The 17270-nt window shown below is 50.4% G+C and overlaps 2 protein-coding genes across 2 annotated transcripts; one reads left to right on the top strand and one right to left on the bottom strand.

Moving 5' to 3' along the window:
- Positions 1-1427: 1427 nt before the first annotated feature.
- Positions 1428-2261, bottom strand: LOC114897861 (basic proline-rich protein-like). The gene has a single exon (XM_029226924.1). It carries the CDS (start codon positions 2259-2261, stop codon positions 1428-1430), a length of 834 nt encoding a protein of 277 aa, XP_029082757.1.
- On the top strand, positions 1623-16785 carry POGK (pogo transposable element derived with KRAB domain). Its single transcript, XM_029230931.1, has 6 exons — positions 1623-1741; positions 3208-3341; positions 8810-8936; positions 9722-9820; positions 11178-12661; positions 14904-16785. The coding sequence occupies exons 2-5, from the start codon at positions 3210-3212 to the stop codon at positions 12647-12649; spliced, it is 1830 nt and encodes a 609-aa protein (XP_029086764.1). The 5' UTR covers positions 1623-1741; positions 3208-3209; the 3' UTR covers positions 12650-12661; positions 14904-16785.
- The last annotated feature ends 485 nt before the right edge of the window (positions 16786-17270 follow it).

Below are 17270 nucleotides of genomic sequence, written 5' to 3'. Positions count from 1 at the left end.
GCCCCTCGTACTCTTCTCCTTCCTGACTCCCTCACCTTTCCATTTGAACCAGCCATTTTCTCAGAAAAGATGGGAATGTCAATCAATTTGAGCTAAGATGTCACACTTGCGCTAAAAATGTTAACTTTATACACAAAAAGAATTGTGCGTAAAAACAAACAAAAAATCCTAATATCTACCTCTCTCCCAATATTTGAATTGACTGCTCTCCATCGATTAGACCTCTTTGGTCTTGGTCTTTGGTTGTCCGCCATAATTACACTTCAAAGATGCGATTGTCATACTATATTTTATATATTGAGAGCTCCACAGTTCCACTGTAGCCTCTCCGTGGCAGAGAGAAATCAAAGTCACATATAAATAAATACAGGAATGGCGACAAAAACTTGGAGAAATCTTTCCCTGCAGGCACTCAGTTCTCAGGGACAGTCTGAAAATTTTGACAAAATTCTCTCCTTGACCAAATTTTAGTCAGGCTCCTCTGAACCCTCTTTTCCACTAGGCCTCTACATGGGACACATACACACCCCCTCCGGTCCTCAGCCCTCCCAGCACAGAGAGAGCCCCCCACCCTGGATATCTGATCAACCTGGCTTGCCATCAGCAAGCATCCCGTTAAATTGGTTTAGCAAGAGTCCCTCTACCCTTCTTGTCTCCTCTTAGTATTCCACCCACTGACCTCCTCACTCTCATGTGGGTGATAATTCCTCAACTCGTCTTTGCTGTATTCAGAGTTGAGCCGGAGAGCTCAGCTCTATTGCGATAGTCTTGCCAGCTATCTCAATAATCCCGAAAAAAGTCCTACTTTTCCGCTTTAACAATTGTCAGAGTAATTTCTTCTTTAATGACTTCCCAACAAAAATACCAAACCCGGGATCTTTTTCTAGAATGAGAAGAGATTCAGGGCTTCTCCGCTCACTTTTGTTGTATTGTCCACAGACCCGCACGCAAATTCTTTGAACATTTTGGAGAAGATCCTGCTTTAGAGTTACTTCCTCCATGGCATTACACGCTTGGGATGTAACACGCAACAACTACAAAAATCAGGAAGTTCCTTCAGCATGTATATTACGTACGAAGTTCTGAACATATGCCTGCCAGAATATGCATGCTTCCCGAAAGATCCTAGACCCCTCCTCACTCCCCCCAACCCCCTCGCTGATCTACTCTTCATAACACATTCCTTGAAGCATGCCTTAGAGTGCCTCGAGTGCTCGTCCAAGCAAGTGCAAAGCAGTGGTTCATGCAAATAAGCGCCTGAACGTGTGCACCCAGGATACATTCAGTTCAAACATAAATCCGGGCTCTTCCTGCCTCATCTATGCCGAGGTCGCACATGGTGCACAGGAAACTGCACCAGGGGGAGCAGAGAGGGCAGAGAGCACTACTCCGGCCAGCGAGGCGGAGCCGGGCGGAGGGTCGGGAGCTCAGCCAAGAGGAGCGCGCGGCGCGGACCGGCCGGAAGCCACGCCGGGAGGAGGGTCGGGAGCTGGCGCGGGCGCCGTCCCCCGGCGCCGCCGCGGCCCGCTGACATCAGCCGCGCTCCTCCCCTCGCCTCCCAACACCCTCAGCTCCCGGCCGGACCCTCCCTCCTCCCACCACGTGTCCTCCCCGCTCCCTCCCGAGGGGCCGCGCGCACGGGAAGCCGGAGAGACGGAAAGGATGGCGCTGTGACAGCCGGGCCGGAGCCCTCGGCGTCTCCACCGCGGCCCCGGCCCACGCCCCGGCTCTCGGCCCGGCGGTGAGTGCGCGCGGGCGGGCGGGGCGGGGGCCGGGGGCGGCACGGCCCCTCCCTCGGGCCCCCGGCGGTCGGGCCGCGGCGGGGGCGGGGGGTCCCGAGGCTGCAGCTGCAACTGCCGCCGCCACTGCCTTTGTTGCGGACCCGCCGGGGAAGGCAGGCGGCGCCGGCCCCGGCCGCTCGGCAGGTGCGCTGGGGCCGGGAGCGGGCCAGGCGGGGAGATGGGTCGGGCCGGGCGCGGGCAGGGGGGCGGCAGGAGCGCTCCCGGCGCGGGGCCGCGGAGAAAGGGAAATGGGACAAGATGGCTGGAGAAACCGGAGCGCGCCCGGGGGCGCGGCAGCGGCGGCGGGCGGGGCGCCGGGCGGGTGGGCGGTGGCGGGGCAGAGGATACCTCTTCGCCTGCACCTTCGCCGCGGGGCGGCGCCCCCATCCCCCCATCTCCCTCCCGGGAGCCGGCGGGGGAGGCCGCGGCCAAGTTCGGGCCCCAGCTCCAGGGATCTGAAGCCTGTTCCACCCGCCCCATACCTATCCTGCCGCATTCGCCCGTCCTTTTTGAAAATATCGAAGGAGCAGACTTTGAACTCCGGAAGGATCTTTTCTTTGGAAGCCCGGGAGGATGCGGCCCACAAGATGCGCGCTCACTCCACACCTAGGAATTGCCCGCGCCCCTAGAGGGCAGGAGCGCGGCCCTTTGTACTGGCCTAGGAGCTGGGCGAGAGAATTTGCAGAAGAGAGAATTTGCGGCCCAGAGGCAGCGAGTCTTCCCGGTGGCGGTGGGCCCCAGAGCCTGGCCCCAGCTGATTTCTGCACCTTCTTGCGTGTCCAGGCATTACCCCTCACTAAGGATCACCGACTCCTGGGCTTGGAAAGTCGCTTAAGGCAGAACAGTCTTATTTTCTGACCTGGCTTATGGGCAGAACCTTTGAGTCTGGGAAATCCAGGTACTCTGGGCCACCCAACCTCCTGATGCTGAACTGGCCCTGTAGGAACAACCCAGTTGAGCGAGTGCTCTATCAGTGTTCAAATGCCTCCATTGAAAGGAAGCCAATACCGCTGTCTTGCTGCCAATTCCATGTTTGGGTGGCACTGGCTGTGAGAAAGTTCTGCCATTTGATGCACTCTTTAAAACCTCTTCCTGGAATGTTTACTCAGTGGCCTGCTCTGCCTTTGGGTCTCTACAGAACCAGTCTGGTCTCTCTTACACAGATAGCTTTTTAAATATTTGAAGGCAGCCAGGTATGCTATCTGCCTGCAACCCTCTTCTTATCATAATTAAATATGTCACCTTCCAGCTTCCTGGTGCTTTCCCTGAAACCCTTCCTCCCCAGCCCTGGCCCTGTCCCCTTCCATTGTTGCAGCTGAACTGTGCTTGGGGCTAAAAAGGTTTGTGTAGCCTGAGCTGCCCCCATCACAGACTTTAAAGAGTTCACACTAGCACCTGATTTTTCTGAACTGAATCTTGCTTGCAGAGATGGAGTCCACAGCCTACCCTCTCAATTTGGCCCTGAAAGAAGAGGAAGAAGAAGAAGAGATTCAGAGCCGGGACCTGGAGGATGGCCCCACAGATATGCAGAAAGTCCGAATCTGCTCAGAGGGCGGATGGGTAAGTAAGAAGGTGTGGAGTCCACACACAGCTGTGAGGGGCAGGCCTGGGAGCCGGGCTTGTATTAAGTCTCTTCCTCAAGCAGACATAGGAAGTAAAAATAGCCTAGCCCAGCCCGGTGTGTTTGCATTCCTGAGAAAACAGTTCTGTGGCTTTAAAAGGCACAGTGAAGAATGGAACTGGTTCTGGGAACAGTCCCTTCAGGCACGCAGCTTCAAGCACACCATCAGGATCGGGAGTCCAAGAGGCCACGACTGTGTCTCTCTCCTGTACCCGTGGATTCCCTATATCCTGCTCAATGCCAGGCACCTTGTAGACACCAACTAAATCTCTGCTGGCCTAGGTGAAAGAAAAATTGTTCTGGCATTTGTTAAGATGATAAGGAAGACTATTCAGGACTATTGAGATAGGTTTCAAGACTGTCACAATAGGGGAGAGAGATCGGGCTCAGCAAGTGGGGATTTATAGCCAAGGAGCAGAGCGGAGGGCTCAGTGGTTGGAAAATTACCAAGAGGAGACATCCACGGTGGAGGGTTCTTTCTAAACTGACTTAGCAGGATTCTTGCTAAAACTGGTCTGGGCAGACTGAGAACCGGAGGGGGGTGTGTATGTGCCCAAGATAGAGGCCTAGTGGAGAAGAGGGCTCAGAGGAGCCTGGCCAAAGTTTGGGTGAGGAGAGAGTCTTTATCACCTACCGCTGGTTGAAGGGAACCATTTAAACCATTTAAGTAAGTCTTGGGGCACTGAACTGACGTGAGGAGAGCTTTATGGGACGAGGCCAGTTGACACAGGAGAGAGCTGCATTTCCAGCTGGTCCTGGATGGAGGGGTTGGGATGGTAGGCAGCAGTGAATAGGGAGCATATCCAAACAGCATAGCGTGGTAGAATTAGAGTAAACTTACAAAAGGGTAAGTGCAACAGATATTTATAGCCATCGTTACGTACATTAGCCACAGTACTTACTGGACTTCATGCTAATTGGGCATGAACGGTAAACATTTTAAAGAAGCAACAAAATGACATTCCTTTTCTCTGCTTAGTTTTCCACTGTGTATGAATGTCATCGGTATACATAGCCTTTGTTTCCAGTGAGAGATCTGTATTCATAGAATCATGGTCCTTCCAAACTATCCAGTCCCGCTCCGCTCCCACTGCGTGGGGTGCAGCAAGGTTATCTATTTTGCCCCTAGGATACACGACATTTGTTCTTAAAAACACCTCTTGAGCCGGAACCTTAAAAGTACTGCATTTTGTTGTATGTGTGTTACACTTCAATTAAAAATATTTAAAGCAGTATGACACCAGGCTCTGGGTTTTCTCATCTAGCTATGGAGCCTGGATTGCATTTGTCTCTTCAGCCCACCCTGGCCTCCTCCCCAGTTCAGATCCATGCAGCTAGGGAGATTTTGGAGAGCAGGCATCAGTCCTATCTAGCCCTGAGCAAGAACTCATGGCTTTGAGGCTGCATTGGCCAACCGAGAACATCTAGACAGAATGGAGAAGTGCGCAAAGCAGGTGCAGTAGAGGCACACATAAGAGTGTATTGGGACAACACAGAGAGGAGCGAGGTGAAGCCCATGCTTGGCTGGGAAAGAAGGAGGTAACCAGAGGAGCTGGCGGAGGGGGACTGGCACGTGTGGCGCCCAGGCAGCCTGCCATCCATCCGCAGCTACTGAGCACAGTGCTGGGTGTTATTAAGGCAAGATCCCTAGTCTCGCGGGGCTACTAGTCTTGTGAGGAAGATAGGGAAGTAAATCCAATTAACTGCCCAGTATTTGGAGTTCTGTGGGGGAAGTCAGCTCAGGACGTGCTCTCCTGCAGGCTGGAGAACTGGAGAAGGCAGGCAGGGACCTGGTCTGGAGCAGTAGGCAGTTTTGCCCCCAGCCCCATCCCTCCCAGGGACGCCTGGGTGGAGACGTCTTTGGTTGTCATGACTCGGGGTGGGGCTTGGGGAGTGGGAGATCCTACAGGCATCTCCTGGGTAGAGGCCAGGGATGCTGCTACCCATCGGTGATGCACAGGACAGCTCCCACAACGAGGAATTATCTGGCCAAGAATGTCAGCCGTGCAGAGGTGGGAAAAACCCTTGCTCTAGAGCATTAAAACTAGGGGAAAAAAAGAATCGAATATGTATTTTGGTTGTTGGGGATTGTGTTAGAGTGATCAATAAAAGCTTTTCCAACCAAAGAATCAGGCTGTATATTAGGGTAATATTTCGTGGGAGAACTGGAGTAGAAATCCAATTTCAAGTAGAAAAAAGGGAAAGTGTACTTTGAACCAAGCCTTCGGCCTAGGTGGAACCAGCCAAGGGAAGGGAGGGTCTTGCCCTCCAGGCAGCCAGAAGCAAAAGCACTGAAGAGGAAAGCTCGTGTGTGCAGAGTCCGGAGCAGCTCCTGCAGCTGGAGCCCGCGGTGGAGTCCAGGAGTGGAGGGGATGGGCGAGAGAAGCAGAGGGGGCCAGGGGACCGAGCCAGCCCTGCGGGGGAGTGTGCTGCGCCCAGGAGTCTGAGCTCTCTCCCTAGTAGCTCTGAGGGAGAAGTCCTCGGCTCGTCTTTCTAAGGGACGCTAGGGTTTGCTGCCGCCACCAGGCAGAGGCCACTTGGCCTAAGTGGCCTGCCGAGAAAGCACGGGCTTGGGAGTCCGACTTGCTAACTCTGTGACCTTGGGCAAGATACTTATCAGCCCTGTTTCCTCACCCATAAAACTGGGCTGGTGATCGCCGTATCCCTGTACTATTTAAAGGATTCAATAAGGTAACACATTTAACCACGTAAGAGGGGGTGCCCTACACAGTGCCTGGCATACAGCAGGCGCTCTATCAGTGCACCAGTCCCAGCCCCCTAAGTGCTGTCTTCGCTGGGTGCAGCGAGCCTGGGCAGCGTGTAAGTACTCTAGGATGATTACCCTTGGAGATAAGCGTTGGAGTGCCAGCTCGTGGGACCGAGTGAGGCAGCACACACAAGCTGAAGGAAGAACACCTGTCTGATGAGTCCTTGACCTTCTGAGGGAAGGGAGGAAGGCGGGGATCGAGGGCCTCTACCTGTGAGGCCAAGCAAGGGTGTCCAGGGGTTGGATGGCGGCTGCCTGATCTCTTGAGTTTGGCCCAGGGCTGGCCCTGTTTACCTTCTGCTGTGCTTGGCTAGATAAAAGGCCTCTGTGGAGAGAGGGGAGGCCTGCACAGCAGGGCCTGGCTGAAGGCTTGCTCAATTCTCACAGAAGGTTGCTGTGAGGAGAATTCCTAAGCCACTGCACTGCGCGCCTCTGGAGCATAATGTGGGCTTGTCTGAGGATCCTCCGGGGCTCAGTCCTAAATGGGAGGAGATGAATCCAGCCTCAGCCTCCAGCTGCCTTCTCACCACTCCAGGGCTGCTGATACATTTACCAGGCCCAGGACGTGTTACCTTCTACAAGGATCGATGTGGGTAGCCCCTCTGCAATGACAGGCATAGCCAGTCCTGTGTCCTGTTTTATCAGCAAAGGGAAAGGGCCTATAAATAGGTATGGCCTAGATCTGGAATTTCCTAGGGAGAGAAAAGGCCAAAGGGAGAGTTGTTTAAAAGCCTGGGAAGTGGGATGGAGTGGGCTGGAAAATTCCTGGCTGCCTGGCTTTCCAGATTGATGAAGTCTGAGCGCAGCCCAGAGACCAGTTCGTTTGTACCTCCTGGTATTTTACAGTAGGGATTTTTGTCCATTCTTACTCCAAAGAGTAAGTTCAGTCTTGTGACAGATACATTTTAACGATTATTTGAAACTATTCCAAGCGGAATAAGAGAAGGGAAGTCCAGGGGTTATTTGCTTAAATCTTTGATTCAGGAACACATTTTTAAGGGATTACTACCTACAGGAAGTGTTCTAGGCTTAGGGAAACAAAACGGAATAAGCCCAGGTTCTGCCCTCAGTGAGCCAATATTCCAGTGGAAGAAGCAGACAGGTAAGCCAAGAGGACTCTGCAGTGTGATAAGTGCCACCAGAGCCTTCAGCCCAGGGCGTCACAGGGCACACAGCCTGGGTTAGGACCAGTTTCCCGGGGAACAGGATGTCTGGGCTGAGTCTTGGAAGGTGGGTGGGTGTCAGCCAGGCCAAGAATGGGGAGGACCTCCGAGGCAGCAGAGCACCATGTGCGGAGACACAGAGGGTGCGAGGATGGTTTGTTCAGGGAACTGCAGCAGCTGAGTACCGCTGAGCGTGTGCGGGGTGGGAGCGGAGGCCTGTCAGCTGGTGACCTGGGAGGCCCCTCTGCCCTCTGTGAGGGCGGGAGCCTTGAAGTCAGACAGTGCTGTGTCCCACCCTCAACCCTGCCGGTATTGGCTGTGTGACTTTGGGCCAGGAACGGGGCTGCTCTGAGCCAGTTTCCTCCTTAATTAAATGGGGCTGTGGGGGGAATAAGGGAAGCAGTTACAGGGCATTTCCTAGGAGGTTCTCCCTGTGTGGAAGGGGCTGTGAGCAGGGGGAGGGACGAGGTGGGCTCCATGCGTAAGGAAGAAGGGCCAGGAGATCTAGATGATTGATGGCCAGGGGCCTGAAGAAGCTGCAGGTGGTGCAGACACTGAACTTTTCTAAGCAGATGGAAAACAGTACTCTGATCCCCCAGGCCCTAGATTCAGCTATGGGGAGTAGCTGTGAAAGCAGCAGCCCAGATCCCTTACCATTGAATACGATGAACTTTGGAGTAGGATTTTTAATGACTGAAGGAAAACACATAGTAAAAAGAAAAGCAGAGAGTTGAACAAGAGGGGGTCGGTCTGGGTGGCTTGGCTCAGGCACCCCCGTCCCACTGGCCCGTGGGGATGGGGAGGTAGGTGAGCCGGGAGCGGGCAGTAGAGCGCTCTTCTCTGGCCTTAGGGCTTCCTGCTGCGGGTCTAGGCACGGAAGCAAAGCAGTCTGCTCTAGTATCTCGTTACATAAATTGAAGCTCTAATTAGCCCTTCTGTCCTCCTCGTGGATTGGAAAATCCACGGCTGAAGCCCCTTCTCTCACCGGCCCCTCCCTGGCAGTGTTGGGTTCTGAGTCAGAAACCGGGGCTAGTGCCCTGCAAATGGAGACTAGTGCCCAGGAGGCCCCCAGCACCCTCCTGGGCTGAGGATCTGTGACCAAGGGAGAGAGCAGGGTTATGTTGGTGGGGCAGCTGTCTCGGGGTGTTTCCTTGAGCGTGGTTGGTTCTGGCTCTGGATGGGGGCTGAGCCGTGATCGGCTCTCCCTGCTGTATGTGAGGATCCAGTGTCTCCCAACCCGTACGGGGGACTTTTCTTCTCAAGGTGCTGCTCTCCTTATCTGTGGATGCCGGGGGAGGAAAGCACTCAGCAGGGCACGGGAGACCTTGTTTTTGTCTTGGTGTTGCTTCTCGGAGAAGCCGTGTGACTCAGGACAGACGTTTCCCCGGGCCCAAGCCCTCGCCTGTGAGATGCGGGTGTGTGATCTGTGTCTGCATGTGCCTACTAGTCGTTGAGAAAGGCCTGTTCACTGTTGCAGGTGCCAGCCCTATTCGATGAGGTGGCCATATATTTTTCCGATGAGGAGTGGGACGTTTTGACGGAGCAGCAAAAGGCCCTGTACCGGGAGGTCATGAGGATGAATTATGAAACTGTCCTGTCCCTGGGTAAAGCTTTGTTTTCCTTTGTCTCCTAGAAGCTCTGAGCCCAGAGAATTGTTTCCACGTCTCTCTTCTCTGGTGTATCCAACATCCCTCTCTCCTGAACTTGGAGTCTGTCCCCTCAATGCCTGTGCCCATTTAATTTCCTGTTTTTGATTTAGGCAGGATATACATATTGTGTCCTTCTACTCAGCGGCTTGTGCCAGCTCTCAGAACCATCCTCATTCAACCCAGGCATTCTCATCAAAAAAAGAAAAAATAAGACATAATCTAAGAAATGTCACCATGGGTCTGGGCCTGTGCTTCATATGTTCCTTAGGAGGGAAGGCAGGCCTCATTGTTACCCTGTCAGCCTTAGAAGCTTGGGGACATATCCTCAAAGAATCCTTGCTCCCTTCCCAGCATTGATATCCATATTATTGGAATGTAACCATACTATTAGAATGTAACCATTTGGAGGGATCTCCCCATTTGCTCATATGGGTACCAGAGTGCTCATTAGATCCGTGGCTGCACCCACCCACTTCCCTGCTAAATGCAGTTCCTTTTTGTTGTTGCTAGTACATTAGCAGAGATTCATAAATTCCCTTGGACAGACCTATTTCCCATCATATTTTTCTTTAAGTATCCCTGAGCCCTTTCCCCCCACCTTTCATAAATCTGCATATTGAGAAGACTGTGGTGGGGTGGAAGTGGAGGGGAGGGTTTCTTAAGTATTATAAAGTACTTATTTTGGCAGTGTTCCAAGATAGTAACACACAGCTGTTACCTGTTCTATTTCCTATAAACAGAATTCCCATTCCCTAAGCCCGACATGATCACTCGGTTGGAAAGGGAGGAGGAGTCTCAGAATTCTGACGAATGGCAGTTCCAGGGAGGAACCTTTGCAGGTACTATGATTAACCCAATTCAACATCCATCCAATGGGAGAATAATGAAGATGAATTTTAAGTTTCCAGGTACATTCTGTGGGGTATTTAAGAGTAAGGCAAGGTTGTAAGGCAGAAAGATTATGGGCTTTGGAGTTTCAGAATCTCCTTTCCTATGCTATGTGACCTTAGGCGACTTCATCCACCTCTCTGAGCCTCCATTTCTTCACCTGTCGACTGTCAGTAATAAGTCTCAACATGCACCTTTGTATACAGGTGAACCAAAATGAAGTTTGTGTGGCTTTGGTCCAGCGCACATCCTGGGTGCCTCGGTGGCACACCACACACCTCTGAAAACTAAGGAAAATAGTGTGACGAAGCATGCATCCAGGGTTATTTACTTGGCTTCCTGTCTCCTTAATCTTGGATAGAAAAAGCAATAGCAGCTGTAGTACATACTTGAGCAAATATGTCTAAAGAAGCACTCAGTCTTTTATCAAGAACTATAGTTAGAGGGCAGGAGTTGGAAAAATACAGCTTCCCAACAGCCTGAGTGGTTTGATTTGCCTTCTCTCTATAAGTAATAGTTTAAAATGCTGTATTTCATTGATTCCAAGACACGTTTTTCCCTCATCACTTTAACATCTCTGCAGTTGAGAATGCCTCTTAAAATTGATGACATGCTATAGTTTCACTAGTAGTTTTTTTTTCTTAATGGCATATAATGGTGCATCTTGCAATTGATGGCATCTTAGTTTTGGTGAGATATGGTAATTTCCGTGAGTCGTATTCAATTTCTGTGGCCACCTTCTAAACAGAAACATACAGTGAAACCCAGTTCTGACATTGGTATGCAAGAACCATACTTCTGCCTTATAAGCTTAACTTTGCTAAGTGTGGTATTGCTATAGATTTTCTTGGTTTAAGGGGTATGATTCAGCCCATGATGATACAAATTCTGTAATATTATGTGGTGATATGGGTTATAATTGGCTTCTCGTCCAGGTAAAGGTTATTTTGACCCAAGCATGGCCCACACAGTTAGTATGTGATCCAAGCTTGTTGCCTGTATTCAGTTTCCAGCTCTGCCACTTCGTAGCTCAGCTACCTTGATGCATTACTTAATTTCTCTAGACTCACGTGCAAAGAAGAAATAAACAGTTATTGTGAGAATTAGATGTGGTAATCCATGGGAATTGGCACGGGGGTAAGGACTTCGTAAGTGTTATCTGTTAATAGAGCTACTGCTTTTAGTGAGTTTGAGATTAAGGTATTCTTGGTATTTCGACCAAAAAAAGAAAAAAAAAAAATCGGGGAATGAGCCAGAAATCATTTTCCTTACGGGCACTATCTTTGCCCCTCCCTGTCTGTCTGCCAGAAAGTGAAGAACCTGACGTGAAGCCCCCAGATTGGGTGGGCCCGAGGACCACGGCCTCCCAGTTTCCGCAGCCTCAGCACCTGGACAGCTGTGGCCTCCGTCTGCCTCGGGACATCACAGAGCTGCCCGAGTGGGGCGAGGGGTACCCCTTCTACATGGCCGTGGGCTTCCCCGGATACGACCTCTCGGCCGACGACCTGGCCGGGAAGTTTCAGTTCAGCCGGGGCATGCGCCGCAGTTACGACGCGGGGTTCAAGTTAATGGTGGTGGAGTACGCCGAGAGCACCAACAACTGCCAGGCGGCCAAGCAGTTCGGGGTGCTGGAGAAAAACGTCCGCGACTGGCGCAAAGTGAAGCCGCAGCTGCAGAACGCCCACGCCATGCGGCGCGCCTTCCGGGGCCCCAAAAACGGGCGCTTCGCCCTGGTGGACCAGCGCGTGGCCGAGTACGTTCGATACATGCAGGCCAAAGGGGACCCCATCACCAGGGAGGCCATGCAGCTGAAAGCTCTGGAGATTGCCCAGGAGATGAACATTCCGGAGAAAGGGTTCAAGGCCAGCCTGGGCTGGTGTCGAAGAATGATGCGAAGGTATGACTTGTCTCTGCGGCATAAGGTACCGGTGCCCCAGCAGCTGCCAGAAGACCTGACCGAGAAGCTCGTCACCTACCAGCGGAGCGTCCTGGCTCTGCGCAGGGCACACGACTACCAGGTGGCTCAGATGGGAAATGCTGACGAGACGCCCATTTGCTTAGAGGTGCCCTCGAGGGTGACTGTGGACAACCAGGGTGAAAAGCCCGTCTTGGTCAAGACGCCAGGCAGGGAGAAACTGAAAATCACCGCCATGCTTGGTGTCTTGGCAGATGGGAGGAAGTTACCTCCGTACATCATTCTGAGGGGCACATACATCCCCCCCGGGAAGTTCCCCAGTGGCATGGAAATCCGTTGTCACCGGTACGGATGGATGACGGAGGACTTGATGCAGGACTGGTTGGAAGTGGTGTGGAGGCGGAGAACCGGTGCAGTGCCCAAGCAGCGAGGGATGCTGATCCTCAACGGCTTCCGGGGCCACGCCACTGATTCGGTGAAGAGCTCCATGGAAAGCATGAACACCGACATGGTCATCATCCCGGGGGGCCTGACCTCGCAGCTGCAGGTGTTGGATGTGGTGGTCTACAAACCCCTGAATGACAGTGTCCGGGCCCAGTACTCCAACTGGCTCCTGGCGGGGAACCTGGCACTGAGCCCCACGGGGAACGCCAAGAAGCCGCCCCTCGGCCTCTTTCTGGAGTGGGTCATGGTGGCATGGAATAGCATCTCAAGCGAATCCATTGTCCAGGGGTTCAAGAAGTGCCACATCTCTAGCAACTTGGAGGACGAGGATGACGTCCTGTGGGAAATCGAGAGCGAGCTGCCGGGAGGAGGGGAACCGCCCAAAGAGTGCGACACTGAGAGCCTGACAGAGAGCACCTGAGGGAAAGCCAAGGTAAGCAGTCGGGAGGAACCGCCCAGCGCCTACCCTGAGGGACGTGTTGGGTTCCACAGACACCTTTTCTCTTGCCATTATTTTCCTCTGTTTCTGAGAACTCTTCAAGCCCACAGTGCAGTGCTGTAGGTAACAGGCCATGGGCATTTTCACCTTTATGTGAAACTGGTTGCTTGGCTTATTTCGTGGGTACTTTGTATAATGCATGAAGTGAACAAGGAGTGAGCTCCCAGAACACTTAACCTGAGAGCTGTAATTATCGCTGAAATTATTTGGGCCTGAAAGAGCATAGTCTGACATGGCCCCGATAAGAAAAAGTTTTGTCTGCAAAACCAAAATTTTTCTTCCCCTTATAAATCGTGCTGAACATTTAGGGCCAGTGTGTGTACCTGATTCACTTGGAGCGGCCGTGCTTGCCTTGGCTAGCCTGTAGGGCTGGGACGTAAGGACGCATGTGCCTTCGGACTGTGTACCCTAGGCCTCGGGTCTCCGTCCTGGGGTGGTCTGCAGTAGCCCAGTGGGGAAGGAAAGAAATAGCTTAATGCCTGCTTCTCCCTGGGAGTTCAAAAGTGTGTTTTAAACCGTCATCTTATTCTCATGACATTCACATGGAGTGAACAATTATAATAATTTCACAGACGTTTGAAGGGCGATATTTTTAAATTGAAACTGCACCAAAAAAAAAAAACAAAAACAGAATGCTTATCTCGGACTACAGTGAGTAAAGTCTAAGGACTAAGGACCACAGGCCCGAGAATTTTCAGTTGAGTATAGAAGGGCAACAGCTTTAAAAGGAAGTGGGGAGCTTCCCTGGTGGCACAGTGGTTGAGAGTCCGCTTGCCGATGCAGGGGACGCGGGTTCGTGCCTCGGTCCGGGAAGATCCCACATGCTGCGGAGTGGCTGGGCCCGTGAGCCATGGCCGCTGAGCCTCCGCATCCGGAGCCTGTGCTCCGCGGCGGGAGAGGCCACAACAGTGAGAGGCCCGCGTACCGCCAAAAAAAAAAAAAAAAAAAGGAAGCAGGGAGTGGGGGGCTACCAGATACCACTAGTGGAGTGAGCCTCCCCATCCGGACCCCTTGAGAGAGAGTGAACGACCACCTACAGTGGGCAGCATACAGAGAGAACAGACATTTCATTTTACCTTCTTGTTCTCATTTCCCTAATTGTCAGTTCATTTGTTCCTCCAGACAGTGTTTAATATGAAGACAGCACTCCTTTTACAGAGGACCTAAAAGTATCTTGACGGTTTTTCTTTCCTTTAAAGTATAATTAGGTATTTCCATCCTACTTGCTTCTTTCTCCAAATGAAATGCTAAGAGAAACCTTGTTACACTGCCCCCCTTCATGCTGTGTAAGTTGAAGAGTGACTTATGTCTCCCCTTCCCTGCCCCCAAATCAAACTGTACTCCTAACATTGAACCGCAGTGTTATTCTGAGACCCCTAGAATTACAGAGACAAGGAGAAGTTCTTACTATTACAGTCGAAATCACGAAAATTGCTTTTTCCCCTCATGTTCCCTTATTCTTCCACTCCGTGAATTCAGCCTCCCTTTTCTGCCAATCATGACACTGCCTCTACTGGATATCAGACTTTGAATTATAGTGACTTTTTATCCTTTTTACCTTCCCGCCCCCCCTTGTTAGATAACATTTTTGTGCATTTTAAATTTTCTAAGCTATTTGCTACCCAAAGGACTGGATCAAAAACCGCCAGAGGGCTTCCCTGGTGGCGCAGTGGTCGAGAGTCCGCCTGCCAATGCAGGGGACACGGGTTCGTGCCCCGGTCTGGGAAGATCACACATGCCGCAGAGAGGCTAGGCCCGTGAGCCATGGCAGCTGGGCCTGCGCGTCCGGAGCTTGTGCTCCGCAACGGGAGAGGCCGCAGCAGTGAGGCCCGCGTACCGCGAAAAAAACAAAACAAAAAAAAACCCGCCAGAAGAGGAAAGGGAAAAAAACAATGCCGGGCTACAGCTACGAACGTAGGCATTTATGTCCGATCCCAACCACGAGCTTCGGCTCATCTTGACAGCCACAGTTCTCTGTACGGCTGCCCTGTTTTTGAGCTGAGGAAGTGCCAGAAGTAGACAGGGATTCTCATCGAACAAGACATTTTGGAGGCGACGTGGGCATAAAACGGCCTCTTCTCATCTGTTTGGAAATCTGACTAATCTGTTCTTGAAAAGTTATACAATGTCTAAAATCCAAGGGTTAACTCACACTTAGGTTCTCTCTGTTTTCCAGCAAATGAACTGTATTTGGAACAGCTGAGGAAGAAAATCCTCAAGAAGATTTCCTCGCAGCATAGGTACACAGGGAGCAGCAGGAAAAGGCCATGGGGCTCAGAACAGCCCAGGTCTGGACAGCAGCCTGAGCATCCTATCTTGGGACACTGCCCACCCTCGCCCCACGTCCATGAGGTGTCAGAAAAGTCTAGGACCCTTCACTTCGTCAGAGACATGATTAGAAAAGAAACTGCTTCTGCCTCATTTCTTGTTTTAGAGATTACTCCATGTGTCCATCAAAAGAAACCTGTAGATAGGAATGAACAAAGGTATTTCCTGGAGAAGAGGCCATTTGTTCAGCGCCAATAAGAGACTCATCATACGGGCCCAACTCCACTGGTATTCTTTCTGTGGAGGAAACCTCAAGTCAGTGTTTTTTCTTCTGCCTTTAAAAATGCTTCCATCAGTAGAACCTGTCCCCACACAGGTCAAGACTGCAGAGAAGGCTTTGTAGAAATGGTCATTTATGTACACCTGCTACTTACACATTCCTCTTTCGGAAAAATGAGATGCTAATAACAACAACAAAATTCAGACGTACTGGCCTGGTGCCAGCAGATGGCTTTTCTATAGACAAACTAGGTTAGTGTGGAAGATACAGATTAAAATAAACTATGCCGTTTCATTTATCTTCCCAATCTGGTTGGCAGCTAGACTTTTCTAGGGTCTCATTTAATGGCCCTGTTTTTCATTATTATTATATTTAATGATAGGGTAGCATTTAGTACACAAGCTCTTCTGTTTCTCAGGCTGCCTGCAAAAGTCACCATAAATTATCTGCTGTCTACATGGTACAAAGCTCATTGACTCATCTGATACTTGTTTTGTTAATTCCAATTCCTTTAATGTTTTTATCGCAAGGGTGGTGAGAGGGCGTGGGTCTTTAGCCACAGCTGTTTGAAGACTTCTTCTATCCTGCAGAAATAGGTGGGAGGTCTTTGAATTTTTACACTAATGTGCATTCCCACATACGTTGAGTGTTATGAAAACATTCCTTCAAAGCTACCTGTGCTATGAAAAATATGCCAGAACCTCATAGACAAAGCCATTGTTAGAAATGTCATTCCAATGTCAGATCTGGTTAACAGGCTACCATAACCACTTTTCCTTCCTGTAGACCCAGCTCATTTGTATATTATACTGTTCTTGGCATTTTGAAACACCTATTTCTACTCAGGTACTCATTTTCCTATTAGTGATTCACCTTCCTCATTTTTTAAAACCAGTTTTCCTCTAAGAGGGGAAATTTCACTTAACTTCTGATATCTGAATAACTTTCAATGTTTGAATCATTTCCCCATTTGCTTTTACCTGTACTGTATTCTTTGTCATCTCAAACGGCATCTAAATCCAGCTACTTTTCATTCCAGAAGTTTTCATTCCCTCCAGTTACACTTAATTTATCCTCCACTATCCGGGTTCCTGGCCCTTTCCTCTTAATGTCCTGTTTTACTTGCTTTGGGAGCTTAAAGGATTTTATAAGACCTAATTTATGGTTCCTGCATTGGAGCCATAGTTGTCTTGCAGGGAAGAGTAGAAAATGGGTTCAACTCCTGTTTCATTCTACCAACACCTCCTTGAGTCTCATCGTCAGCTGATAGATGATGCCTTACAGGTTGCTTAGCACTGGAACTTCCCTAGAGGAATGGCTCTACTGTCAGGGTTTTTCTGGGCTCATTCTTCCACTGACTTTATTATGATCTATGCCTAACAGAGCCCCAGTACAACTATTTTGCAGAATGGCTATTACCCTAGAGTTACTATAGCACATATTGAGACATAGTTGTACTCCCCAGTAGATAGGAACTGACTCCGACAATAAACTTTGATAATAAAGACAATAGGCTCTGGTGGTTTTATTTATTATCTGCTAGCTTTGTGAAAAGTCACATTTCAAACTCTTCATTTACACTTTATTCTCCACTCAGTTTGGTGCCAATATATTACACCCTTGAAATAAAAAAGTCTGTTCATGGGATGGCAGTGTAAGTAATGTCGGTGTCTTTAAAGACAAATGTTACATGTGGTTTTAAACTGGCTTTTAAAGGTGGGGGAAAGGGCCCTGGCAAAAATAGCTTTTTCCCTCAATCAGTCATGTTTTGGATGCTCACAGGAAAAATCACACGAGGGAAATTCATAAAGGGATATTAATTTTAAGAGGATGGAAACATGCAGCTTGATGAACAGAAAACTTGTGTCCTGTTTTCATAAATTTCTCTCAAAATGAAAGTATGATGAACCTATATGCCCTTTCATGGTGTGCTTTTAGTCTTGACAATTTACCATGCCCGTAGATTCAATTAAATATTAATCTACTCTCCAAGAA

This window comes from Monodon monoceros, unplaced genomic scaffold (genome assembly GCF_005190385.1).
Source record: "Monodon monoceros isolate NGI ecotype Baffin Bay Population unplaced genomic scaffold, NGI_Narwhal_1 Super_Scaffold_18, whole genome shotgun sequence".
Taxonomy (NCBI): domain Eukaryota; kingdom Metazoa; phylum Chordata; class Mammalia; order Artiodactyla; family Monodontidae; genus Monodon; species Monodon monoceros.
The sequence above is the reverse complement of the archived record's forward strand: the minus strand, read 5'-3'. Positions and strand labels throughout refer to the sequence as shown.